At 35.8% G+C, this 27,730-nt stretch overlaps 1 protein-coding gene across 4 annotated transcripts in view; it reads right to left on the bottom strand.

Moving 5' to 3' along the window:
* RNGTT (RNA guanylyltransferase and 5'-phosphatase) overlaps positions 1-27,730 on the bottom strand; it is a 249,562-nt gene that overhangs the window by 145,386 nt on the left and 76,446 nt on the right. For all 4 annotated transcript variants that reach the window (XM_061427846.1, XM_061427844.1, XM_061427847.1 and 1 more), the window contains 3 exons: positions 23,362-23,497; positions 14,392-14,463; positions 8,461-8,625 (listed from right to left, as the gene is read on the bottom strand). In XM_061427846.1, coding sequence (XP_061283830.1) covers positions 8,461-8,625; positions 14,392-14,463; positions 23,362-23,497 — 373 coding nt within the window. The remainder of the gene's footprint in view (positions 1-8,460; positions 8,626-14,391; positions 14,464-23,361; positions 23,498-27,730) is intronic.

Genomic DNA, 27,730 nt, shown 5'->3' with positions numbered 1-27,730 from the left:
GGGAGAATGGCATTGAAACATGTGAAATGTCATGTATGAAACGAGATGCCAGTCCAGGTTCAATGCACGATGTTGGATGCTTGGGGCTGGTGCACTGGGACGACCCAGAAGGATGGTATGGGGAGGGAGGAGGGAGGAGGGTTCAGGATGGGGAACACATGTATACCTGTGGTGGATTCATTTTGATATTTGGCAAAATAAATTATTTGATTTTAAAAAAAAAAAGAAAAATTAGGTGCAGTTAAAAAAAGTTTTTGTAATTCTGTTTAATCCTCTCAAAAGTTATTAGAAATCTTCATATTTATTACTTTCACCCTACACATCAAATATTTTACTTTCAAAACAGTAATAAATCATTGAAAAATATTTTCCACAGAATTTTAATAAAGCAACTAAACTGGACATGTGAAAGTAAAATGACTCCAAGAAGAGAAAAGCAAAAATAATTATTGCTAGAAACTTTTAAGAGATTATTAGGTCTTTCTTTTTCCTGCTTTTTTTTTTTTTTTTTTTCCTGTTTTAACTTGAGAGAGATAAAAGGAATGGAGTCTTCCTTAACTTTTTTTTAAATTAATTAATTTATTTTAATTGGAGGCTAATTACTTTACAATGATGTAGTGGTTTTTGACATGAATCACCCAATGGGTGTACATATGTCTCCCATCCTGAACCCCCCTCCCACCTCCCTCCCCATCCCATCCCTCAGGGTCATCCCAGTGCACCAGCCCTGAGTACCCTGTCTCATGCATCGAACCAGGACTGGCTATCTATTTCACATATGGTAATATACATGTTTCAATGGTATTCTCTCAAATCATCCCACCCTCGCCTTCTCCCAGAGTCTAAAAGTCTGTTCTTTACATCTGTGTCTCTTCTGCTGTCTTGCATGTAGGGTCATCGTTACCATCTTTCTAAATTCTGTTTATATGTGCTAATATACTGTATTGGTGTTTTTCTTTCTGACTTACTTCACTCTGTATAATAGGCTCCAGTTTCATCGACCTCATTAGAATTGATTCAAATGCATTCTTTTTAATAGCTGAGTATTGGGGGCAGGAGGAGAAGGGGACGACAGAGGATGAGATGGCTGGATGGCATCACTGACTCGATGGATGTGAGTCTCGGTGAACTCTGGGAGTTGGTGATGGACAGGGAGGCCTGGCGTGTTGCAATTCATGGGGTCGAAGAGAGTCGGACACGACTGAGCGACTGAACTGAACTGAACTGAACATTCCATTGTTTATATGTACCACAGCTTTCTTATCCATTCGTCTGCCGATGGACATCTAGGTTGCTTCCACGTCCTAGCTGTTGTAAACAGTGCTGCAACTAACATTGGGGTACACGTGTCACTTTCAATTCTGGTTTCCTTGGCGTGTATGCCCAGATTGCTGGGTCGTATGGTAGTTCTATTTCCAGTTTTTTAAGGGATCTCCACACTGTTCTCCATAGTGGCTGTACTAGTTTGCATTCCCACCAACAGTGTAAGAGGGTTCCTTTTTCTCCATACTCTCTCCAGCACTTATTGTTTGTAGACATTTTGAAAGCAGCCCTTTTGACCGGCATGAGATGGTACCTCATTGTGGTTTTAATTTGCATTTCTCTGACATTGAGTGATGTTGAGCATCTTTTCATGTGTTTGTTAGCCATCTGTATGTCTTCTTTGGATAAATGTTGGTTTAGTTCTTTGGCCCATTTTTTGACTGGGTCATTTATTTTTCTGGAATTGAGCTGCAGGAGCTGCTTGTATATTTTTGAGATTAATTCTTTGTCAGGTGTTTTGTTTGCTATTATTTTCTCCCATTCTGAAAGCTGTCTTCTCACCTTGCTTATAGTTTCCTTTATTGTGCAAAAGCTTTTAAGTTTAATTAGGTCCCATTTCGGAGAAGGTGATGGCACCCCACTCCAATACACTTGCCTGGAAAACCCCATGGACGGAGGAGCCTGGTAGGCTGTAGTCAATGAGGTCGCGAAGAGTCGCACAGGACTGAGCGACTTCACTTTCACTTTTCACTTTCATGCATTGGAGAAGGAAATGGCAACCCACTCCAGTGTTCTTGCCTGGAGAATCCCGGGGACGGGGGAGCCTGGTGGGCTGCCGTCTATGGGATTGCACAGAGTCGGACATGACTGAAGCGACTTAGCAGCAGTAGCAGCAGCAGCAGGTCCCATTTGTTTGTTTTTGCTTTTATTTCCATTATTCTGGGAGGTGGGTCATAGAAGATCCTGCTGTGATTTATGTCAGAGAGTGTTTTGCCTATGTTCTCCTCTAAGAGTTTTATAGTATCTGGTCTTATGTTTGGATCTTTGATCCATTTTATTTTTGTGTATGGTGTTAGAAAGTGTTCTAGTTTTACTCTTTTACAGTAGTTGACCAGTTCTCCCAGCACCACTTGTTAAAGAGATTGTCTTTTCTTCATTGTATATTCTTGCCTCTTTGTCAAAGATAAGATGTCCATAGGTGCATGGATTTATATCTGGGCTGCTTTGTTCCATTAATCTATATTTCTGTCTTTGTGCCAGTACCATACTGTCTTGATGACTGTTGATTTGTAGTATAGTCTGAAGTTGGGCAGGTTGATACCTCCAGTTCCATTCTTCTTTCTCAAGATTGCTTTGGCTATTCAAGGTTTTTTGTATTTCCATACAAATTGTGAAATTATTTGTTCTAGTTTTCCAAAAAATACCATTGGTAGCTTCATAGGGATTGCATTGTGGCAAAGGCAATGGCACCCCACTCCAGTACTCTTGCCTGGAAAATCCCATGGATGGAGAAGCCTGGTAAGCTGCAGTCCATGGGGTCATGAAGAGTTGGACACGACTGAGCGACTTCCCTTTCACTTTTCACTTTCATGCACTGGAGAAGGAAATGGCAACCCACTTCAGTGTTCTTGCCTGGAGAATCCCAGGGACAGGATGCCGTCTATGGGGTCACGTAGTCAGACACTACTGAAGTGATTTAGCAGCAGTAGCAGCAGCAGGGATTGCACTGAATCTATAGATTGCTTTGAGTAGTATACTCGTTTTCACTATATTGATTCTTTTGATCCATGAACATGGTATATCTCTCCATCTATTTGTGTCATTTTTGAGTTCTTTCATCAGTGTTTTATAGTTTTCTATATATAGGTCTTTTGTTTCTTTAGGTACATTTATTCCTATTTTATTCTTTTTGTTGCACTGACGAATGAAATTGTTTCCTTAATTTCTCTGTTTTCTCATTGTTAGTATGTAGGAATGCAAGGGATTTCTGTGTGTTAATTTTACATCCTGCAACTTTACTATATTCATTGATTAGCTCTAGTAGTGTTCTGGTGGTGTCTTTAGGGTTTTCTATGTAGAGGATCATGTCATCTGCAAACAGTGAAAGTTTTACTTCTTCTTTTATAATCTGGATTCCTTTTATTTCTTTTTCTTTTCTTATTGCTGTGGCTAAAACTTCCAAAACTATGTTGAATAGTAGGGGTGAGAGTGGGCACCCTTGTCTTGTTCCTGACTTTGGGGGAAATGCTTTCAATTTTTCACCACTGAGGATAATGTCTGCTGTGGGTTTATCATATATGGCTTTTATTATGTTGAGGTATGTTCCTTCTATGCCTGCTTTCTGGAGGGTTTTTATCGTAAATGGATGTTGAATTTTGTCAAAGGCTTTCTCTGCATTTACTGAGATAATCATATGGTTTTTATCTTTCAATTTGTTAATGTGGTGTATCACACTGATTGATTTGAAAATATTGAAGAATCCTTGCATCCCTGGGATAAAGCCCACTTGGTCATGATTTATGATCTTTTTAATATGTTGTTGGATTCTGTTTGCTAGAATTTTGTCAAGGATTTTTGCATCTGTGTTCATCAGTGATATTGGCCTGTAGTTTTCTTTTTTTGTTGCCTCTTTGTCTGGTTTTGGTATTAGGGTGACTGGTGGCCTCATAGAATGAGTCTGGAAGTCTACCTTCCTCTGTAATTTTCTGGAAGAGTCTGAGTAGGATAGATGTTAGCTCTTCTCTAAATTTTTGGTAGAATTTACCTGTGAAGCCATCTGGTCCTGGGCTTTTGTTTGTTGGAAGGTTTTTTATTACAGTTTTGATTTCTGTGCTTGTGATGGGTCTGTTAAGATTTTCTATTTCTTCCTGGTTCAGTTTTGGAAGGTTATACTTTTCTAAGAATTCGTCCATTTCTTCCAAGTTGTCCATTTTATTGGCTGATAGTAGTCTCTTATGATCCTTCATATTTCTTTGTTGTCTGTTGTGATTTCCCCATTTTCATTTCTAATTTTGTTGCATTTGATTCTTCTCCCTTTTTTTATTGATGAGTCTGGCTAATGGTTTGTCTAGTTTATTTATCTTCTCAAAGAACCAACTTTTAGCTTTGTTCATTTTTGCTACAGTCTCCTTTGTTGCTTTTTTCATTTATTTCTGCCCTAATTTTTATGATTTCTTTCCTTCTACTAACCCTGGGGTGCTTTATTTCTTCCTTTTCTAGTTGCGTTAAGTGTAAAGTTAGGTTATTTATTTGATTTTTCTCTTGTTTCTTGAGGTATTGCTTATCTTCTTTTTTAATCAATCGTAATGTCCTAAAACCATTCAAGATTGATGCCTTCCATGGTCTAGCTAAATGCTAACTACATACATCCCTCGAGGGAACATAACTACTCATAAGAGAAAGGTATGGAGTGGAGGGAGGCAAACAAGCAGGAAATGAAGACAACTTAGTAGAAATAACTTAGCAGAAACAGAACTTTGCAAATGGGAGATAATTCAAGTTCAGGCTTAGCCATATGAAAGAGAAAAATGGGGAGTTTACTAAAGAAGACAGCTATGCAAGTGTGATGGCAGGAGGTAGATAAGAACTCTCTGCACCTTCTTTTCAATTTTGTCATGAACCTAAAACTGTTCTAAAAAATAAAGCCTTTTCAAAAGATAAATTAATAATAATATATTAAGACTAAGTAGGGCTTATCCCAGGAACAAAAGAAAGCTTCAGTGTTAAGATATATTTCCACTTAATTCATAAAATAAATAAAACTAAGCTGGAAAGAAAACTATATTCTAGCTATATATTTACAGTAGATAAAAAGCCATTTGACAACACTGAACACCTAATCTTGATTAAAAGTAAAATAATAAACAAAATGGAGAAAGAGAAGTCAATGAAAACACAAAGGCCTACAATAGCCAAAACAACTTTAAAAAAGAAGTACCAAGTTGGAAGATTAAGTCTGTCTGATTTCAAGATTTATTATAAACAAAAGTAGTCAAGACACTACCACCACAAAGACAGATAATACAGATCAAGGGCACAGAACAAAGCCTTTAGCAATAGGCCCAAACATACATGACAACTTATTTTTTATAAAGATGCAAAAGGAATTCAATGAAAAAAAAAAAAGGATCGTCTCATTAATACTTGGTACAGGAACAACTGGATATCCAAATGCAAAACAAACAAAACCTATCAACAGGCTAAAACAACCCTAATGTCTATGACTATGGATTAGTAAGTAAAGTATGGTATAATGATAAGATGGAAATTTGTACATCTATAAAAAAAAAAGATTGAAGGAGATCTCTATGTACCAAAACTGGCACAAAGACGACTCAAGATAAATTTTTAAGTTAAAAAAAAAAAAAGGCAAAGTATAGGAAAGGAAGTCAAGAATCACCTCCTGGGTAAGGGTGGTAAGAATATAAATAAATGTACTTGCTTGTATAAAGAAATTCTGATGGATACAATAAACGCTGATAGCAATGGTTACTCTTCTAAGATGATAAACAGAAACTATCTATTGTCTGACTTTAAAAATTTTGTTAACCATATTTAATCTATTGATATAATTATTTTTTAACTGGCCTTCAAACTGGAAATGCAAATAAAATTGTAATTTAAGAAACTGCTACTTATTAATACTATTTAGGATGCTGCGTTCTAACATCTATGCATGTATATTAAGTTAAAAATTGAACAACTCATTATCCCTTCACTAGTTTGATGGATCAAATTAGACAAAATGAAGAGACTGTTTATAGAGCTTGTGCTAATAAAGTTCTAAAATCAGTTATGTTCAAGATTTTATGAACAGACAGAAATGAAATTCTACTTTTTTCTACCCAAAAGTACACACTTTTCAGAATTATAGTTTGTTTAAAACTATCTAAAACCTAGCCTTCCTCATAGAAATGATACATATTTCCCTGCTGCAGGAACAACTGGATATCCATATGCAAAACAAACAAAAACCTATCAACCTGCTAAAAATAACCCTAATGTCTATGACTATGGATTAGTTAAATAAAGTATGGTATAATGATAAGATGGAAATCTATGCATCTATAAAAAAAAAAGATCGAAGGAAATCTCTATGTACCAAAACTGGCACAAAGGAGACTCAAGATAAATTGAATGCTACATCATTCATAATACCACTACTTTACAATTCCCATTAACAAAGATAAAAATAATAAGAATCTCCAGAGCAATAACCTGTCAACTGTAGCTACTATTCTATAACTGGTGTTACCACAGCCTGCTTTAGACCTACTCTGCTATAAAACGTGCTTTCTCTCTGTATTCCACAACTCTATACCTTGGTAAGAGAAACTGAGAACAAAAAATAACAGTAATAACGAAAAAAGGAAGGAAAGGTGACATATTTAAAATGCCAAATATTAGAACTGCTTTAAAAGAATTTCCTATGATAATTTCAAAGAGGGATTTCATAAAGTACAAAGGAGAATAAGAGCATCACATTTTTCTACTGAAAAACTACGAGAAGTTGTTCACCATAACTACTTAAGATCCCTGAAGAACAATTTTCTAAGCATTTCTAAGCAGCACTGATTCTGACTAATAAAACTACACTAACACGTTTTCTTAAACGCTAAACTTTGAATTATGGCAACACAAGCTGTCAAAATGGTTTTTTTAAAAAACTGAAAGAATCTGGCTTCTGCTCAACTTTTATGCTTTATTAATAATTTAGAAAATATTTCTATAAGGGTACAAAGCTGAAACTCCAATACTTTGGCCATTTGATGCAAAGAGCTGACTCATTGGAAAAGACCCTGATGCTGGGAAAGATGAGGGCAGGAGGAGAAGGGGACGACAGAGGATAAGATGGTTGGATGGCATCACCGACTCAATGGACATGGGTTTGTGTGGACTCTGGGAGCTGGTGATGGACAGGGAGGCCTGGCGTGCTGTGGTTCATGGGGTCGCAAAGAGTCAGATATGACTGAGCGACTGAACTGAACTGAACTGAACATAACTCCAGTTTTCCATGAAGGGTGTGATCTGCACTAAATGTTAACATTATCCTTACCCTACCAACTGGGCAGGGCACAGAAGTGTATGGCTCTTATAGGCACCCCTATTCCTGCAGCCAAAACAGACTAAAGGCAAGCAGTGAACTATAGGAAGGCTGTGGCACCAGAAGTCAACCAACAGGACCATGCCAAGCAGGCATTATGCAAAATGTGAAAATGTAAGTTTGTATCTGTTGAAAAAAAAAGATAGGCATTCAACAGGGCTAAGATTATTGCTAATATTATATCCAAGGCCTAATACCAAATTGAGCAGACTTGAGCAGAAGCAGTTCAAATACAACACAAACTTACATCATCCAACATGTGAGATTATACCAGAAAAAAATTTAAAACATGTAATTGCTCATGTTGCTTTATTTCCTGTATTCTTCTATCCTAACCACCCCTCTTCTGAAACATAATAATTCCATGGTGCATCTTTACTGTCAAATACTATGCAGCAATTACAAATCTCTTTGCATGACATGGAAATATTTCCAAGTAAGTATTTCCAAGTACTGTTAAGTGAAATAAATCCAGAATATTTAGTATGATGCATTTTCAGTGTCAAAATAACAAAAAAGCAATAACAAAAGAAAACTCTCCATGTATATATATACATCCATATATATAAATTAGTTTTTTAAAGACTACACACTAAACACTGTTGACCTTCAGAAGGCCTAACAGGTGATTTTCACTTTATATAATTCTATTCTCTTCACAGTTTTTTAAAAAACATAAACCAACCACCATGAATCAAATACTATTATGAGAAACAAGGAACTTAAGTTTTCATCACTAAAATCTTACTAAGATAAAGTAGATAAACAATGACCTACTGTACAGCACAAAGAACTATATTCAACATTATACAATAACCTATAATGAAAAAGAATATATATACATATATATGCAACTGAATTAATTTGCTTTACACCCGAAACTAACACAACATTGTAAATCGATTATATTTAAATTTAAAAAAAAACAGAATTTTGTGAATTTGCAGACTTGAGATTTTACATGTCTGTCCAAAACAGTGCTATATTCAAGTAATTTCTGGAAAAATCAAGATAAGAGGGCCTCAAAATGTCATTCATATTCCTTTCACAAGTTAAATTTTGATACACTGTAAGTACTAATTAGAAAACTTTACCTTTCTTGAAGCATAGATGTCAAAAAATGGCTTATGTCTGACACTGAATGGTTCCTGTGTTTTGTCAATGAGCCCTGTCTTCATTTTTTCATGTCGAGGATTTATTATTTCTCTTTCTATACACTGAAGACGAATATTAAAATCACAATCTCCAACCGGCTGTGCCTGAATTAAACCAGACAATTATTTAAATTTCAACACTAAAAACTATTGTATCAGCATAGTTATTTAGGCTGTCACACTATACATAGCAGTCTATATAAACAGCGTCCTTTGGAGCTGCCCAATGCACATCCTGCACCACTGTATGTGCCAGCCCTGAAAGACTAATGATAGAAGCATACCTAAACATGCAAATACACATACACAGAATTATTTAAATTATAAATATATAAAAGAATATAGGGGAATGACATAAATCTCCTCAAATACAAATTTTAGATCCAAAGCTTTCACATCTTAATTAAAGTATTAATATACTCACTAATCACTTTTATTATTTATATGAATTAGTAAAACCTGCGTAAAAACTAAAATCCAAGTAGGTAGGAAAGTATATGTAAACAACACGCCAAAATAAGCAAAAAAAAAAAAAATCATCGTTTTGTTGTTTAAAATGCTAACACCTTACAGCCATCAAGAAGAAAATATTTATTAAAGAAACACATTACCAACTCTGAAAACTAATAAAGAACAGTTTATAAAATACATTCAAAAAGAAAGTAATCCACTCCTCCATATGTATATACACAGTATATATAATATGGTATACATATATGATGAGGTTCCCAGGTGGCACAGTAGTAAAGAATCCACCTGCCAATGGAGGAGACACAGGAGACATGGGTTTGATCCCTGGATCAGGAAGATTCCCTGGAGGAGGAAATGGCAACCCACTCCAGCATTCTTGCCTGGAAAGTTCCATGAACAAAGGATGGGCCACAGTCCATGGGTTTGCAAAAAGCTGGACATGACTGAGCATGCATGCAGCCAGAGGCATACATATGTGATATATATACATGGTTTGAATGATGAAATAAAAAGCACACGTAATGCTTTTGTATGAGTTGAGGATAGGGGTCTGCCCTCTCCTAAGTGGATATACAAATATAGCTGTAACACTTCACTTGGATGACAGTAATGGTCCAGATAAGCAGCATCACCTCAATAGGATACCAAGTACTCTCTTCTTTACTTCAGAATTAGATACCCTTCCCAGCATTTTCCCTATCTTTTCTGCCTTCTTCCTCTTCTCTAATCTATATTACTCAACCTAACATTTACCCAACCTATTGTTTACAAAGAGGGGACAACACTTGCTTAAGCTGTGAAATTAAATACACCCCATTAAATACGCCTCAAGGATGACTTTTTCTCAACTTTGGAAGGATGACAATTTTGATACTCAGCAAAAAATACAGAGCAAAACAAAGTGAATGAGAGCTAGATATGAGGTAGAATATGTTCCCTTTATATAATGGCATACAGCTGTTTGTAACAGATGTTTATTGAGGAAATGGTAGTTAGTAAATAACCATGTAGTCCATCTGCAATCTTTTCCACGTCACCTATGTCATCAACAAGGTTGAAAAACCTAAAATGTCAGGTTCATTTATTAGATGAGTTCAGACTCCTATAAAATTACAGTGAAACAAGCAAGGCTTCTTTTTAAGAAATAAAATAACCTAAAAATTATAGATAAAAAGTAAGTTCACCTTCAAATCTGTGTTACCCATGATAAAGGAAGTTCCTAATAGATGTGCTGAATTATGGAGAATAGACTACAGGAAGCACTCAGACTATTGACTTTTCAATAGTCTTCCGTGTTTTGAGTTCTTTCTTAGGTCAAAACACTACCCACACTGCCAGTGGAGTTATCTTTCAAAACAATTAAAGTATGATCATATCATTAACATAACTAAAACCCTTCAGCGGTATCCTATTTTATACAGAACTGAGCTAAAACGCCTTATTCAAGTAATCTGGCTTCCAACCACCAATCCATTCTCATTTCCTACTACATCCCACATCTCACCACATATCAAGTACGCAAATGCTCCTGACCTCTTAGGCTCACTCCTTCAAAATTAATGGGTCACTTTCTCTGTCTACAACTCCACACTTCAAATGACTCAACTATACCCAGGGTAACCTGGAATATGTTCACCTCTCTGTTACCTCTCATATATCTCCCATATACTTCCCTATTTCTCCCTAATATCTTTGATATTATACTTATGAAACTTTTATAATTATTTCTTTAATTTACATCCCCATTCATAAGTGCACAACAAGTTTCTTTTAATTTTGCATTCAATCTAAACACATATCCTAACAATTGTGTATAATACATGCATATTAGCCTCTAATAAATTGCATATATACACAACTGTATATTATAAAACAGACAAAAACTGAATAACAGATTAAGAATAAATCTTTCTTCTTTTCAAATCCCAATGAACTGTTGAGAAAGTAGCCTTTTTTGGAGGTCAGTACACTAAATCATAAATTCCCTGGAGGCAAGAAATCATGTCCTAGTCTTCTGTGTATTCCTGATACCTAGAATAATACTTGACATACAAAAAATTATCAATGAAATTACTGCTTGACAAAATAGTAAACTAAGGAATTAAAAAGTTTTAAACTATTATCTCAAAAAAATTTTTCTCATAGTGACCTTGATTTGATAAATCAAAATAAACAAAGTGGTTAATCATCAGTGAAAGTGAAAGTCGCTCAGTGGTGTCTGCCTCTTTGTGACCCCATGGACTATACAGTCCATGGAATTCTCCAGGTCACAATAGTGGAGTGGGTAGCTGTTTCCTTCTCCAGGGAATCTTCCCAACCCAGGGATGGAACTCAGGTCTCCTGCACTGCAGGCAGATTCTTTACCAGTTGAGCCACCATGAAGCCCTAAATGAAACCATCAATGAAAGCTCCATGGTAAATTAAAGAATTAAACATATGATGCTTTCAATTATATCTTATTATCAGAAATGTGAAAAATGTGACATTAAAACCAATAAAAAATAGTAACAGGCACTCAATAAATACTTATTGAATGAATGATTATAAACCTAGAGATGAAAACCATGAATTCATCATTTTTACAGCAAAATATAGATGAATTTCCTAAACAAGACACAAAAGCACAAACTTGGAGATCCGGTGACTTTGATTTCACTAAAATGAAAAAAATTCTGTGCCTCAGTAGATATTAATTTGGAAAACATATTGTTTGCCACATATATAACTAAGAAAGGATTAGAATCCAGGAAGGATAACTATTAGAAGATTATTTGAACTTGCAATTAAATCACAAAAGAAAAATTCAAGCAAGTAAAAATAAACATGAAATATGCTTAACTTCAAACTTCCCCAGTAGTCCAGTGGTTGGGAACCTGCCTGCCAAAGCAGGGCCAAGTGTTAGTCACTCATTTGTGGCCGACTCTTTGGCGACCCCATGGACTATAGCCCAACCAGGCTCCTCTGTCCATGGTATTCTCCAGGCAAGAACACTGGAATGGGTTGCCATTTCCTTCTCCAAGGGATGTTCCTGACCCAGGGATCAGAGCGGGGCCTCCTGCATTGCAGGCAGATTCTTTACCATCTGAACCACCCACCAGGGAAGCTCAGGAACATGGGTTCAATCCCTGGTGTGGGAAGATCCCACATGCTGCAGGGCAACTAAGTCTGTGCACAACTACTGAGCCAGCACTCTAGAGACCGTGAGCCGCAACTACGGAAGCCCACACACCCTACAGTCCACACTTCGCAACAAAAGAAATCGCTGCAATGAGAAGTCCGAGCACCACAAATAGACAGTATCCTGCTCTACTGCAGCTTGAGAAAGCCTGCACCCAGCAATGAAGACCCAGGGCAGCCCGAAACAAATAAATAGGTAAAAATAAAAATCTGAAAATTAAAGAAAAAGAAATATGGTTAACTTCATTAGTAACTGTGGGAAAACAAAATGATCCAGTTGCCAAAAATCTTAGTCTGAAAATATCAACTGTGATAAAGTGGTACAACTACTCCTGAGGGGAATTTAGCAGCACAACAAAAAAGCTGTAGTCACCAATGCAATCAGAATCTCCACAATGTAGGGATGAGGGACTGCATTTTTTAAAACGCTTCCCAGGTGACCACGGCTTCCCCAGTGACTCAGACGATAAAAAATCCACCTGGATTCTTTGACCTATACGTGGAAGACCTGGATTCAATCCCTAGGTTGGGAAGATTCCCTGGAAGAGGGCATGGCAACTCACTCCAGTACTGTTGCCTGGAAAATGCCATGGACAGAGAAGAGAAGCTTGGTGGGCTACAGTTCATGGGATCACAAAGAGACACGACTGAGCAACTAAGCACAGCACAGGTGATCATATCCCAAGAATGAGAGCTGTCTTAGAGACGCTTGGACACACATGCACAATAAAAGGTATATAAAACTGTTCCATGCAACAGCAGCATAACAGCAAAGTATGGAAACCCAAGTGTCCATCAAAGAGGGGGAAAAGATGAATGCTGTTTATTCACACAATGTAATAAAATACTAATTAATTAAAGTGAGTAAAGGTATTAAAAACATTCATGGGAATAATAAATAGCAACTTCAGGGTAGAAGCTGCTTCTGGATAAGGGGGATCATGAATGGAATGAGAGAGGTTTGCATAAGAAACTTCTACTAAATCTGTAATGATTTAATCCTTATTAAAAAGAAAATGGAGTAAAACTGAAAATGTTAAACTTTAACATTTAACAAGGAGGCAAAGGAGACAGTGTGCCCCCAATCACAAAGAAACAAGGCCACCCCCACTCTTTACATCTCATTATGGTCCACTGAACATTATCCAAGATTGGTGATGAGAATAAGTCAATCCCGGGACGCATTATTCTTGAGGAATATAGTAGACAACAAAATTAAAATTTGGTTTCTGACCTTCGGTTTCTTAAATTTGAAACTCTGTTTGAAATAGAAATTTAACAAAAAATGAGATATGTAATTGAAAATTTCTGAGAAAAAGTAATCTGGATTAATACAATCCTGAATCTTAATAGTGCAATTTAAAATGTATATCCCCCAAAAAAGAACTTTTAAAAAATTTTGTTACAAATCTTCAAAGCCTTAAAACTTAATACTTTTAATTCCCAAAGTCTTAATTTAAAATGCATATCCCCCCAAAAAGAACTTTTTAAAAATTTTGTTACAGATCTTCAAAGCCTTAAAACTTAATACTTTTAATTCCCAAAGTCTTAATTGCTTAATTGCTGGTCTGAATACTAAGTGATTATGCAATTTGAATAAAATATCTAGAGGAACAACTATACCCTTTCATGGATATACACTATTGAGAGAACTTCTTGCATTTACAGAAGTCATCTTGTACTGCCTAAATAATTTAGTCATTATACCATAATTCAGCATTAACAGGCAGATTATAGATAAGTCTAAAATTGTAGGAAATAGGTAGAGAATATAATTCCTACTTTTTTATTTATTTACAAAAGGTAGTTTTACATTTTGTTTTCTTTCTGCATCTTTCTGCCTCCATGTTATACAACCAACACTCATAGTCAGTTTCTCTCTTTTTAAATGATAGACAGTAATAAAATTTGGAGACTTTTTAAAATCCAGTACAAGATAGCTAAAATTGACAATTTTCCATTTTACAAAATACTATCTTATTTTCTCACAATTATACTCACTTGAAGTTCCTAAAGACTTCAAAGACAAGAAATGTGCAAAATGTTAGGTAATATAGAGAAAGAAAAGGAGATGTAAAAGTATTAACAAGGTGTCAAATGAGTAACTTGATAGATTCATCATTTTTCTTTCCTACTATCTCTAAAGCAATCATCCTTTTTATTTGTTAAAAACCAATTATCTCATTGACAATTTTTATTTTATAAATTATAGAAAGTACTTACATTGAATTTAATTATGTCATATATCAAGTATCTAGGAACGGCCTGTCCATTAACTCTGTCAATAATCATTTCCTTGAAAGAGAAAAAAAAAGGTAACTTTATTCATATTTTAATAGCAATTTCTTTAGTTTGATTAAAATATAACAGTCATACAAACTAGTACATAAAGCAGAAATATACAACTTGATGAAATTTCAAAGTGTACACACTTATATGCAAATGAAATCTATAGACTGTCAGCAACTCAAAAAGCCCCATCATGAATATATTCTGTGTTGTAATAAAATCATGACAATATTTCATTATTTTTTTATATGTGAATTACTATGCTACATTTCATGGTATTTGGATTACTAAACAACTATTAGGAAAAAGAGACTACAAATTTTAAATTCCAAATATCAGGAACATTTAAAAAGTTAACTTTGTTAAATCATTATTGTTTTACATTGTGTCATATGCCAATTACTTTAATCATCTATAGGTAATAAACGGTACCCTTATTATAGATTAAATCTCCATGTGACCCATACAGTCTTTCTTGGTTCCGTATCCCTCTACTATGATCAAAGGAACAGTGCAAGAGAATATGATATTATACTCCATTAAGTGAAAAGAAGTTAAATTCCGCACACTGACAGAAAAGAGATAAAGGACACTAAAGGGTAATTATAGGTATAAAAGTAAAATTTTTTAAATTTTATTTCTTTATACTAGGTTTTAACCTAAAATTCTTTTTCTTCCTTCATATTCCTCCTAGGAAAGTAAGCAAGCTACTTGTTATCTAATTTCACGATGAAATATTCACACACAACCATCTAAAATTACAAAGAATACATTGATTTAGGACAGATATATTTTCCAGTTTTAAGGAATTATTACCAATTGGTTTCTTTCTCAAATTTTGTTTGCTGCACTACTGACATTTATTTATGGTTATCATCTTGAATATAACACAACATAAATTACTTTTCTTAAACTGCTTAGTGAAATGTTTTTATTTAAGTATCTGAGAATCTTATGAGCCAACAAGGCAGTACCAATAACAGGTTTCAATTAATCTTTTCAAAAATGGGTGGATGGAAGTTATGTGGACTTAGAGGTTCAGAGAACAGACATCACAGAACTTCCCTCTGAAATTACCTGATGAAATGAGTAAATACATATATTCTTCAAACATTAAAAATAACAAAAAAGACAGTTTGTTACCAGCAAACAAAACAAGTAAAAAGGAATAAACAAACCAGTAAACTTTAAAAACTGACAGCCATGGAAACTACCAAACTTCTAGTAAAACAAAAAGGCACAGCAGGATTCAGCCCCAAGCCCACTAAACCCCCAAAAGCCCTATTCGTAGATGACAAATTCTTGATAACTGTCACTATTACACTCAAATACAGAGGACCAAACTCAGTGGTTCTTCTTGTCTTTTTCCCCTCTTCAGACTGAAGAATAATTGAAATAGCAGAACACTGTAATAAAGGCTACGGGACTCCATGCTAAAGAAACAATCTGAGTTACTAGAATAAACTATGGCTCCCAACTAGCTGAAGAAAACTTTCACCCACAGTTTTTAAAAGAGAATAGAACCCAGGGATTCTAACAAAAACCCAATACCTAGGCTTCATCACAATGTCCCCCATCCCCACAGCTGTCACTATTGCTCTAGGGTACAGAAAAGTGAGTAAACATAAAAAAAATTTAAGCCTAAAACTTAGTTAAGAAAACTGAACTGCACTGTTAGTGGGATTGTAAAATGGAGCAACCAGTACGAGAGAAGTACAGCAGTTCTCTCAAAAAATTAAAATTAGAACTACAACAGGACCCAGCAATCCCACTTCTGGGTATACATCCAAAAGAATTAAAAATAATATCTTGAAGAGATATTTATACACCCATTGTATATATCAGCATTATTCCAACAGCTAAGAGAAGGGACCCAAATATTCATCAACAGATGAATGAATACATAAATGTGGCATGGACAGATAGTGGAATATTATTCAGCCTTGAAAAGGAAATATAGCACATGCTACAACATGCATAAACCTTGAGGATATTATGTTAAGTGAAATAAGCCAGTAATAAGACGACAAATAACACATGATTTCACTTATATAAGGTATCCAAAGGATTTAAATTCATAGAAAGTAGAATGGTGACTGCCACAGACTGGGGATAATGAGAAGCTGTTTAACTTGGTAGACAGTTTCACTTTTACAGGATAAAAAAGGTATGGAGATCTGCTGCACCACAGTGTGCATATAGTTACCACTACTGAACTGGATTCTTTTTAACCACACTTATAAATAAAAATTTAAAATAAATAAATAAAATCTAGTGAAGAAGGGAAAATAGATTTTCTCCTATGATCAAATTTTAGAAACAGGGCCTAGATTTACCCTCCTGTATGAAACAACCTAAGAATGAAAAAAGGGGTAAAGAATCTAAGGTTCAGTAATAGGTAGGACTTACGGTTTCAACGGCTCACAGTCAAAGATGATGCTAAAGACTTGGCATGGCCCAGATATAAGGAATATTAAATTGAGTATTTTGGCAATATTAAGTTGAGTACTTTGAAGAACCAATGAGAGTTTTAATGAGAGGAAATAACCATGGAAAACTTGGGGCCTTCAAAGCTTATCTCAAAGATAACCCATTCTTTGAAATGCTTTTAGATAAGGCCCACTTGTTTCTAATTATCACAGTACATCTAGGTGACAAAATGTTCTGGAATTACCAGCAGTGGTTGCACAGGGCTTCCCTAGTGGCTTAGCAGTAAAGAAGCCACCTGCCAAAGCAGGAGAGGCAGGTTGGATCCCTGGGTTGGGAAGATTCCCTAAAGAAGGAAATAGCAACCCACTCCAGTATTCTTGTCTGGAGAATACCATGGACAGAGGAGCCTGGCAGGGTGCATGGGGTCACAAAAAACAGAGTCGGACACAACTTAGTGACTACACAACAATAATAAAGTCGTCACACAATCTTACAAATACAAAAAACCACTAACTTATACACTTTTAGAATGGTGATTATATTTCAACTTTCTTAATAAAGTTAAATTTGAAAAAGAAATCCGAAAATCAGTTCTTAAGATGAAAGGAAAAGGAAGGAACCTCTGGCATACAGCCTATATTAAATGTGAGCTATATACGTGTTGATTATACACATTCTATAAATACAGCCATAACAAAATGACAAAAGGAAACACATCAAAAGGTTAAAACTTAATCTCGATAGCTGAGTTTTCTTCTATTTTATAACACACAGACTTTCTAAAGTTTTAACAAGCATTCATATACTTTTATAAAAAATTAACAGATGAAAAGACACGTCATTTTCCCAGGATTTTTGTTATTAACTTTAATGATTAACTGTTATATTCTCCTGTTATCCTCAGTATAAAATTGATTGAATTTTACTGATTTGTTTCAAGTGAATTAATGCCGTATTTCTAAACTCCAATTTTCTACATTTTGTAGGTCAAAGAACATAATTTAGAGAGCAAAACAAAAGCCTCAACACTCATATCTGACAGCCAGACAATTAGGTAGTTTGAGTTATTCTTGGATTTGGAATTTTACAAAAACAATTTGCAAATGAAAATGTAGAAGAAACAGGAAACTAAAGAGGGCTGTTTTAATTAACTAAGTGGAAAAACAGATATGGTAGCTATAATTCTGATCCAAGTAAATGACATCATGAATCATATTGCTATTTTTAAATCTCATAAGAGTCTATTATGTTGCTCTCAGTTATCCAAGTTTGGGGTAAAAATAAATAGTATTGCTAAGTTAAATCTGCAGAGGGTTAAACATCTAAATTTTAAGCATTATTTCTACCTGGAATACCCTTGGCTCATGTCCAACCAAAGTCTCTTTCTATAGAAATCCTCCCATAATCTAATGCCAAATCCTTTATAAACCATCTTTAGTTACTAATTAGATATGATTCATTTCTCCTCTAAACCACCCTAGAACTTGTTTTAAATACCCATCGTCAGATTATTGTTTTATTCCTCACCTATCATTCTCCATCCCTCCCCAAAGAAGTACAGTGTCTCCAAGGTGAGGCCTTCTCCTCAATCTTCTAAGCACTGCCTGCACTCTTTGGCACGGCACATGACAGGAATGAAAAACTACACTAAGCTTTGGCAAACACTGTAACTTAAGAGTCTTCCTCTTCCTTTTATTTTATGAATCACAATGCAAAAAAAAAAAAAAATGGAACTTAGATAAAATGAAAGTAACAATATCAAAATAAATGTTCTTGCTGTCCCATGAACTAATTACCACTGCTGTGGTGTTGGTGATGCAGATTATGGACAGCACAACTCCAGGGACGCCTGTCACATCAACCAGGACAAGAATGGCACACCCTGGAGATGTGCAGTGAACAGTATTTCCAATCTTATGTAGTGGCTCTGTCAACCACAAGGGGTATGTGTGTGCACATGCACACGCGCACACACAAATATGTTAACAAGTTTACGTGTACATGTAAAGTATTTTAATACACACACTGTCAGAGGAATGAAAATTTACTAGTAGCCTCACAGAGTATAGGTAACTCTGTGACTATAGTTACTCTTTGTTCAGTCTCTGTTTGTTGCTACTCAGTCTCAACCAACTACATGAGTTTCTTTCCTTCTTTCTTACTCTTTGGTACCTGGCCCAGTCATCGTCTCAATCCCTGGACTGCTATCATCACTCATTAGGCCCCATCGAAAACTTTCTTTGATCTTATGTCCTCTGCTCTTTTCCATACAACCTCAGAACAACCTCAGACCTCACACAACATCCTGAACCTTCTAAGCACTTAAAACTATACCTCACAAGTGACTAATTCAAACCATCTCATTTTCCAATCACAGTCATCCATCTTCTGGCCAGCACAAGCCAATATATAACCAGTAAATTTTTTTTAAAGCATATGAGATAGGGGCAATAAGCATTCAGGTCACTTAGAAAGTGGTACTCCCTCTGTTAAACAAATAAATACATATTTTATGCATGTGTTTTTCATGAGGGTATTTCTATCATTGAGAGTTTAAACAAACATTCACAAGCTACTCCCTAGTCTTCCAATATCTACCTGCTAGTACAACTCCAAACTAGAGGAGCAAATTTCATCTTAAGACAGAAAGCATTCTCATACAAATTCCAGAGACTATTAGTCAGATATAATTTAATCTACCTCGTGAAAAAGGTTTAATGTTGAAAAAAGTGAAGAAATATTAAAGAACATGAGTAGTATCTCGGTAGAAAAGAGACTTAAAAGTTGTGGGAAGTCATAAGAAAGATGTAGAGTTCCTTTTCCCTCCAAAGAAAAATAGTGAAGGTGTGGCAGACAGATAAACGACACAACCAAACAGAACAAACAGAAACATAAAGAGTGCAGAACCAAGCCTACCAGAGATCACTCTGCAGAGAAAAACACAAGCAGTTTCTTGTTCAGAGTGTAACATACTAGTTCAGCCTCCCTTTTCAAATAACCTTGTTCACCCAAAAGCTAAAAAAAGAATAAAATCTAAGTGGTAAACTTCAGAAGAGCCAGAATATTGGGTATTCTTGCACTATCAGACATTAAATTGTATGCTAAAGTTATCGCATTTAAGTCAACCTAAAACTACCACCATAAGTCCTAAATATTAGCAGAATAGGAAAATGAATCAAGAAACAAAGATATACGGAAATCCTATACATAATTTAAAAATGACGTATGTAATTTAAAAGGAAAAATCAGATTGGCTGACTGATGCTGGGGCAATAGCTTAGATATTGGGAAATACATAAAACTGTATCCCTACCTTATTCCTTTTATCAAAATATATTGTGGATAGATCAAGTATTTAAATTTACAAATGAAATCATAAGTATTAGAAGGAAATACAGGTGAGTATTATAGTAATTCTTAAGTAAAAATATCTCTTAAAATGGCACAAAAGCCAAATATTAAAAACCAAAGTGTTTAACTACTATATATTAAAAAGATAATAAGAAACTACTGTATAGCACAGGGAACACAATACTCTCTAATGATCTACATGGGAAAAGAATCTAAAAAACAGTAGGGGGGGGGGGTGTGTGTGTGTGTGTGTGTGTAACTGATTCACTTTGCTGGACACCTAAAATGAACACAGCACTTTAAAATCAATGGTATTCCAACAAAAATTAAAAAAAAAAAGTGTTCATAATACTTGTGCCACAGAAAACACTAGAAAAAAATTAAAAACACATTTTTATAAAATATGGGTCATAAAGCAATACCTCAATAAACAAAACATCTCATAAACCAGTAAGAAAAAGATGAATATCCAACAGAAAAATGTGTAAAAGATCTGAATGGGCAACTCACAAAAGAAATACCCTAACTCTGTACCATACTAAATACAGTAATAAGTGAAAAATGTTAAACGTCCTTAACAATTCACATAAATTAAGAGGTAAATATCACTATGTATCAGACACTATTATCAGCACTTTATAACCCATCCAACTTAATCTTCACAGGAGCACCAAGAACTTAGCCTAACTTCATTACAGATGAGGAAACCAAGTAAACCATAGGAGGGCCCTCATGTCATAACTTTTGGAGCCAATCAGGCACTATCAGTTAGAGTCAGGGCTCTTAACCACTGTGCTATATATTATCCCCTAAAATGAAAGTCATTTAAAATTAGAAGATTTTAAATTTTAAAAACCCAGTATACAGATCCTTTACATATGGTTGGCAGAACCATACATTTGTTCAAACTTTCTGGAAAGAAGAGTGGTAATCATGCATGTCAATGTTTAAAATGGGCAATGCTCTCGAATCCAGCATAGTCCCCACAGTACAGTATAGCCTGTTACTGCCCCTTCCCTGCAAGGACTGCTCCTCTTGTACTACAAGTGGTACTGCCACCAATGAGCTCCTGGCCTCCACCATCATTCTTCCTTGGATTTACACGTCACTCAGACCAGGCCCTCTGGAATCTTCCCTGGGACCGATATATGGATACTAGGAGAAAAAGTTCCCTTTCTGCTTGGGTTGCAATGTAACTCGCCTCCCATGTGGAAAGAATCTGCATGCAATGAGAACAGACAAGTAAAGCAAACAAACAGAGAGAAAGACAGTGCCTGGCCAATATCACTTGAGTCCCCAGATCCAGTCTGAAGCAAATCAAGCTGAAATCTAATTAATTGTGACAATTTAGTTCTTGTTTCCTCAGTTACTTTAAGATGGACTTCAATTACTTGTAATCAAAAGATTTTTAAATGCATATTACAGTCTCATTTCTAAGAATCTTAATTATAAAACTGCACAATTGTGAAAAGAAAAAGGTATAAGAATATGCATTCTAGTGTGTCTTTTAATACAAAAAGCTACCAAAAAGTCTAAATGTCCACCAAAAAAGGACTGGCTGAATTAATTATAGAATTGTTTGCAAACTGGTCTGATTAGAGTCACTTGGACACTTGAAGCTGACAAGTGCATAATTCCAGCTGATTTGTGTTGTTGTATGGCAGAAACCAACACAACGTTGTAAAGTAATTTCCCACCAATTAAAAAAAAAAAAAAAATCTACCTTGGCCCCAGGGAGAGTCTAATTCACTAGGTCTAGGACAGGTTATCATATTTTTTCCACTATTATCCCCTATCATTTTCATAATCAAGATAGCCTGAAAACCCCAAATTATAGTGTTTACATATATAGTGGCCTATTACTCAGACTTTTATATGAAAAAGGTCCAAAATATATGGCTAAGTAAACAAAAGACAAGTTACAAAACACATTCAGATCTTTTCATACAAAATTATGTAATAACTATCCATGCGGGCACATACTTGACCAGAGCACTCATTTTCAACCAGAGCAGAGGTACCTGTACTCAGAATCTTACTGGGACTGGAAGGATTCCCAACTTCCCCCAGAGATCCTGATACATGTACTGTTTAAGAATCTCTGTTCTGAGTTACTATTACTAACATGAACATGAATCCTTCAAAAGCAAGTGTCAGACTGAACGTTTTGGCACACAGGAAAGAAACTCTGGAATAATGTTTATCAAAATGATAACAGAAATTACTTCAGTAGTGGGTATGCAGCTGATTTTTATCAACTTTTTTGTACTGTTCTGTATTATTTCAATTTTTATTTACAATGAATTAATACTTTTAAAATCAGGGAAAAGAAAGCTATTCATATAAGAGAAAGATAAAATATTTTTAATCAAATAATTTTATGATTATTAAATATAGATTTTCTGAATGGGAAAATTCTTAACAGTTTCCAAAATTCAAATGTAGAAGTACAGTGGCTACTTTCAAAGGCACGATCCTCTTTCAACAAGAACTATCAGTCCATATAGCTAAACAGCCAAAGGAAAATGTGATATATCATTGTGTTCGTGCTCAGTCACATCCAACTATTTGTGACCCGATGGACTACAGCCTTCCAGGCTCCTCTGTCCATAGAATTTTCCAAGCTAGAATAATGGAATGGGTTGCCAGTTTCTCCTCCAGTGGATCTTCCGAACCCAAGGATCAAACCCACGTCTACCGCACCTCTTGCATTGCATATGGATTCTTTACTACTAAGCCACCAGGGAAGCGTGATATGTCATATCACACAATTAAAATTCGATCAACAAGTAAAACCATAAAATAAAATGAATCTTTTGCAATAAATTTTTTTTCCAATCACAAAGAACAAAAAAATTAAGATTTAATTTTGCTTGCTTATTCTGTATCTAAGACAACAATCAAGTGACAGTAAGTGTAGGAAATGAAATAAATGAAATTTAACATCTTAGTAAAAATTAGATTCAATTTTTTAACTGTCAACTCTATATCAATAAAAAGTTTTTAAAAAACTGGATCTAATTCTAAATTTCATGTTTAATTATTAAAAATACACATTTACTTGCACAAGAAAGAAAAATAGCAATGTTTGATTTTTTTTAAAAAGATAAAAATATGACTTACCCCATCTAACAGAGTATTTGATAAATGCATACGGAGATCTTTACGAAATGGAAATTCCAGATTTGAAACATGAAACACTGAATTATCTCTATCAATCATAAAAACTTCATTTGTGCCATCAATCAACATCATATACCTGTAAATGAAACATTAAGAAAGTAATATTAACAGTATAATTCAAGAATAGGGTCATAAGAAATAACAGTTAAACTGTTTTTCCTTAGACTTGCAATAGCTACCTGGAATAATGTTCACCAGAGTGCCCCCTCCACCATCATTCAGATTAAAGTACCATAAATAATAAATTTGATTTTTTTTTAAGTTTTTGCTTCCTATAAAAAACACAGGGTATACAGAAATCAAAACTTTTTATGGAAACAATGTGATATTCAAAAGCAATCTTATAACCCATCTTAGGAGAGAGGCATTCTCTAATTTTTACTAAACTTCAGACGTCAAAGTTTATAAAACACACAAACACACATATATGTAATTACTGCATTTTACTGGCTCAACAGCTATACGGATTAGGTGCTGCTGTCTCCACTTTGCAGTAGGAAAAAAGAGAGTAAGTGATAAACAAATGCCCAGACTTCAGTGTATCCCGGGTACCTTCTACCATACAACAATGAGCAGAACAGCTAACCCCTTTCTTTGAATTAATATAATGATAAAACCAGATCCCACCATTTCAGGAACAACTATCATTCATTACTATCGAATTAAAATATTTTTTAACACAAGTTCATAAAAATTTTCATTAGTCAATCATTTCATTTCAGAAAGTGAAGAAGAACTAGAGCCTCTTGATGAAAGTGAAAGAGGAGAATGAAAAAGTTGGCTTAAAGCTCAACATTTAAAAACTAAGATCACAGCAGCCGGTCCCATCACTTCATGGCAAATAGATGGGGAAATACTGGAAACAGTGGCTGACTGTATTTTTTGGGGTTCCAAAATCACCGCAGATGGTGACTGCAGCCATGAAATTAAAAGACGCTTACTCCTTGGAAGAAAAGTTATGACAAACCTAGACAGCATATTCAAAAGCAGAGACATAACTTTGTCAACAAAGGTCCATCTAGTCAAGGCTATGGTTTTTCCTGTGGTCATGTATGGATGTGAGAGTTGGACTATTAAAGAAAGCTGAGCATCGAAGAATTGATACTTTTGAACTGTGGTGTTGGAGAAGACTCTTGAGAATCCCTTGGACTTCAAGGAGATCCAACCAGTCCATCCTAAAGATCAGTTCTGGGTGTTTATTGAAAGGACTGATGTTCAAGCTGAAACTCCAATACTTTGGCCACCTGATGCAAAGAGCTGACTCATTTGAAAAGACCCTGATGGTGGGAAAGATTGAAGGCAGGAGGAGAAGGAGATGACAGAGGATGAGACTGTTGGATGGCATCACCGACTCAATGGACATGGGTCTGGGTGAACTGAAGGAGTTGGTGATGGACAGGGAGGCCTGGCGTGCTGCAGTTCATGGGGTCGCAAAGAGTCAGACACGACTGAGCGACTGAACTGAACTGAACTGATCTTCCCCGATGGCTCAGACAGTAAAGAATCCACCTGCAATGTGGGAGACCTGGCTTGGGAAGATCCCCTGGAGAAGCAAATGGCTACCCATTCCAGTATTCTGGCCTGGAGAATTCCATGGACAGAGGAGCCTGGCAAGCTACAGTCCATGGAGTTGCAAAGAGTCGCACATGACTGAGCAGCTTTCATTTCACTTCACTTCATATACATTAAAATGACTTTGGTCATTAGTCATCCTTCCAATGACCAAGTTACTGTCAATACATTCACTGATATATTGATGTAAGTTACTGTTACTGACTCCCAACTAGTGGATCATCAAGAATGGAGCACTACTGCACACCATATAAAAAAATGAAGTCCAGATGAATTCACAGTTGAGGAAATTACAGACTGACAGGCTATACTACCAAACAGAGAGCAGCAAGATTTGGGGTGAAAATGGAGATCATATCCAGGCACCAAACTCTTCAAAGAATGAGAAAAAATTGACAGCAATAAATTAGAAAGTTGAAAGGCATGAGCTTCAAAGGAACAGAAGAATCACTGTGTTGTCTGGTTTGTTGTTAAATGAAACAGTGGAAGAATAATAGTCCCGATGTACCACTGAGAATGGAAGGAATGTGGATCAAGTCGGTCTAATCTCCTACCCATGAGGCAGATGAGAAAAAAAGCAGCAGCAACTGAAAGATGGGAGCTGAATCAAGTTAAGGCCAGGGGATAGAAGAAACATTCAACTGAAGATGTGGAAGCAAACATACATGGAGGCTATTATTCCATAAGATAACTTGTTTCCCATAAACAAGTGTTCTAAGAAAACAGAGAGATGTGTTCAGCTGAGTTGCTCAGTCGTGTCCGACTCTTTGCGACCCCATGAATTGCAGCACGCCAGGCCTCCCTGTCCATCACCAACTCCCAGAGTTCACTCAGACTCACGTCCATCGAGTCAGTGATGCCATCCAGCCATCTCATCCTCTGACGTCCCCTTCTCCTCCTGCCCCCAATCCCTCCCAGCATCAGAGTCTTTTCCAGTGAGTCAACTCTTCACATGAGGTGGCCAAAGTACTGGAGTTTCAGCTTTAGCATCATTCCTTCCAAAGAATACCCAGGGCTGATCTCCTTCAGAATTGACTGGTTGTATCTCCTTGCAGTCCAAGGGACTCTATAGAGTCTTCTCCAACACCACAGTTCAAAAGCATCAATTCTATGGTGCTCAGCTTGCTTCACAGTCCAACTCTCACATCCATACATGACCACAGGAAAAACCATAGCCTTGACTAGATGGACCTTTGTTGGCAAAGTAATGTCCCTGCTTTTGAATATGCTATCTAGGTTGGTCATAACTTTTCTTCCAAGGAGTAAGCATCTTTTAATTTCATGGCTGCAATCACCATCCGTAGTGCAGTGATTTTGGAGCCCCCAAAAATAAAGTCTGACACTGTTTCCACTGTTTCCCCATCTATTTCCCATGAAGTGATGGGACCAGATGGCATGATCTTAGTTTTCTGAATGTTGAGCTTTAAGCCAACTTTTTCACTCTCCTCTTTCACTTTCATCAAGAGGCTTTTTAGTTCAGGAGAGGGGAAAGGGAGGGCTGATTAAGGGAACAGAAGTGCGTGACAACAGGCTGAAGAGCAGCAAAACAGACCAAAGGCGCAGACATTTGGGGACTGGACTGGAAGCATGCTGTTACTAGTGTTTTCAAAATAATTAGTCCCAGCAGGCCCCTGGGGAGGAGGTGGAGGACTCCTGCCCTTGCTACATATTAAAAGAGCGGCAGCCCTCGGAGATAAGGATTGTGAAGACTCAGGCTGCACTTGGAAAAAGAAAATCAGCCTCCGTCTAGACTGACAGTGCACCTGAGAGACTCAGACCAACTGGAGGGCCAGCAGACTGGCCAACAACAGCAATACGTAGCTCCCAAAGCCCTCCTGCACGTGCTTTCCAAAAGCTGCAACTCCTGGTAGAATCTAGTCTTCTTGAAGAAGTCAACCTTGCCCTGGGTGGTGTTTCAAAGAGAATTTAAATCAACATAAGAACAGGTCAAGTAAAAAGCCTTCTGATACCTGCAAAAATGGTACTGAAGGCACAATCTATCATATTGTTTAAAGATCTAGACCAGCACTTTGCAAAGTTTATTATTAACTTTTAGTATTTCCCTGGCAAAATAATCAGGAACATTTAAGGTTGTAAGAAAACATACAAGGAATTACTCAGTTTCCAAGTTATTAAACTTTTCCTCCAGTTTAAAAAAAAAAAAAACATAGAAAAGCCTATTAATTTAACTTAGCCCATTATTTCCTAAACTTATTCCTGATATCTGTTAATATCTGCAGAACTAGTATTCCATATTTACAATCTGAGAAAAGCTGGCTTACGCTAATGAATTTCAAAATTCAGAAAAAAGAAATAGTTTACCTCTTCTGATCATATGATGACAACAGAAATTATATCTCCCTTTTTGCAGGTTACCCAGAAGTTCAGAATTAAATATAATGTTAAAACAGAGTAAGTATTAAATCCTAGGGTGCTGGTACATTTGCTTTTTCTGTCATAATTATTCTCTATTCATTTTTTTAACAAATTTGAGATAAGTATACACACACATAAATATATATGTATATACATCTTACTATCAGACTTTGCTTTTTACTTCAAAATACTATCTCTGTATACTTATGCATAAACAGGTTTAAAAGACCAAAGAAGAAAGGACTTTAGAAGATGGAATTCACTATAAAAGATTGTTCATGGGAAACTCAGCATGCATCTACAGATATATCATAGAAATTATTTAGCAGTTGGTATTCCAGGATTCTTCTGCACATATAAA

This window comes from Bos javanicus, chromosome 9, assembly GCF_032452875.1.
Source record: "Bos javanicus breed banteng chromosome 9, ARS-OSU_banteng_1.0, whole genome shotgun sequence".
Taxonomy (NCBI): domain Eukaryota; kingdom Metazoa; phylum Chordata; class Mammalia; order Artiodactyla; family Bovidae; genus Bos; species Bos javanicus.
Note: the sequence above shows the minus strand (reverse complement) of the source record. Positions and strands in the feature narration are given on the sequence as shown.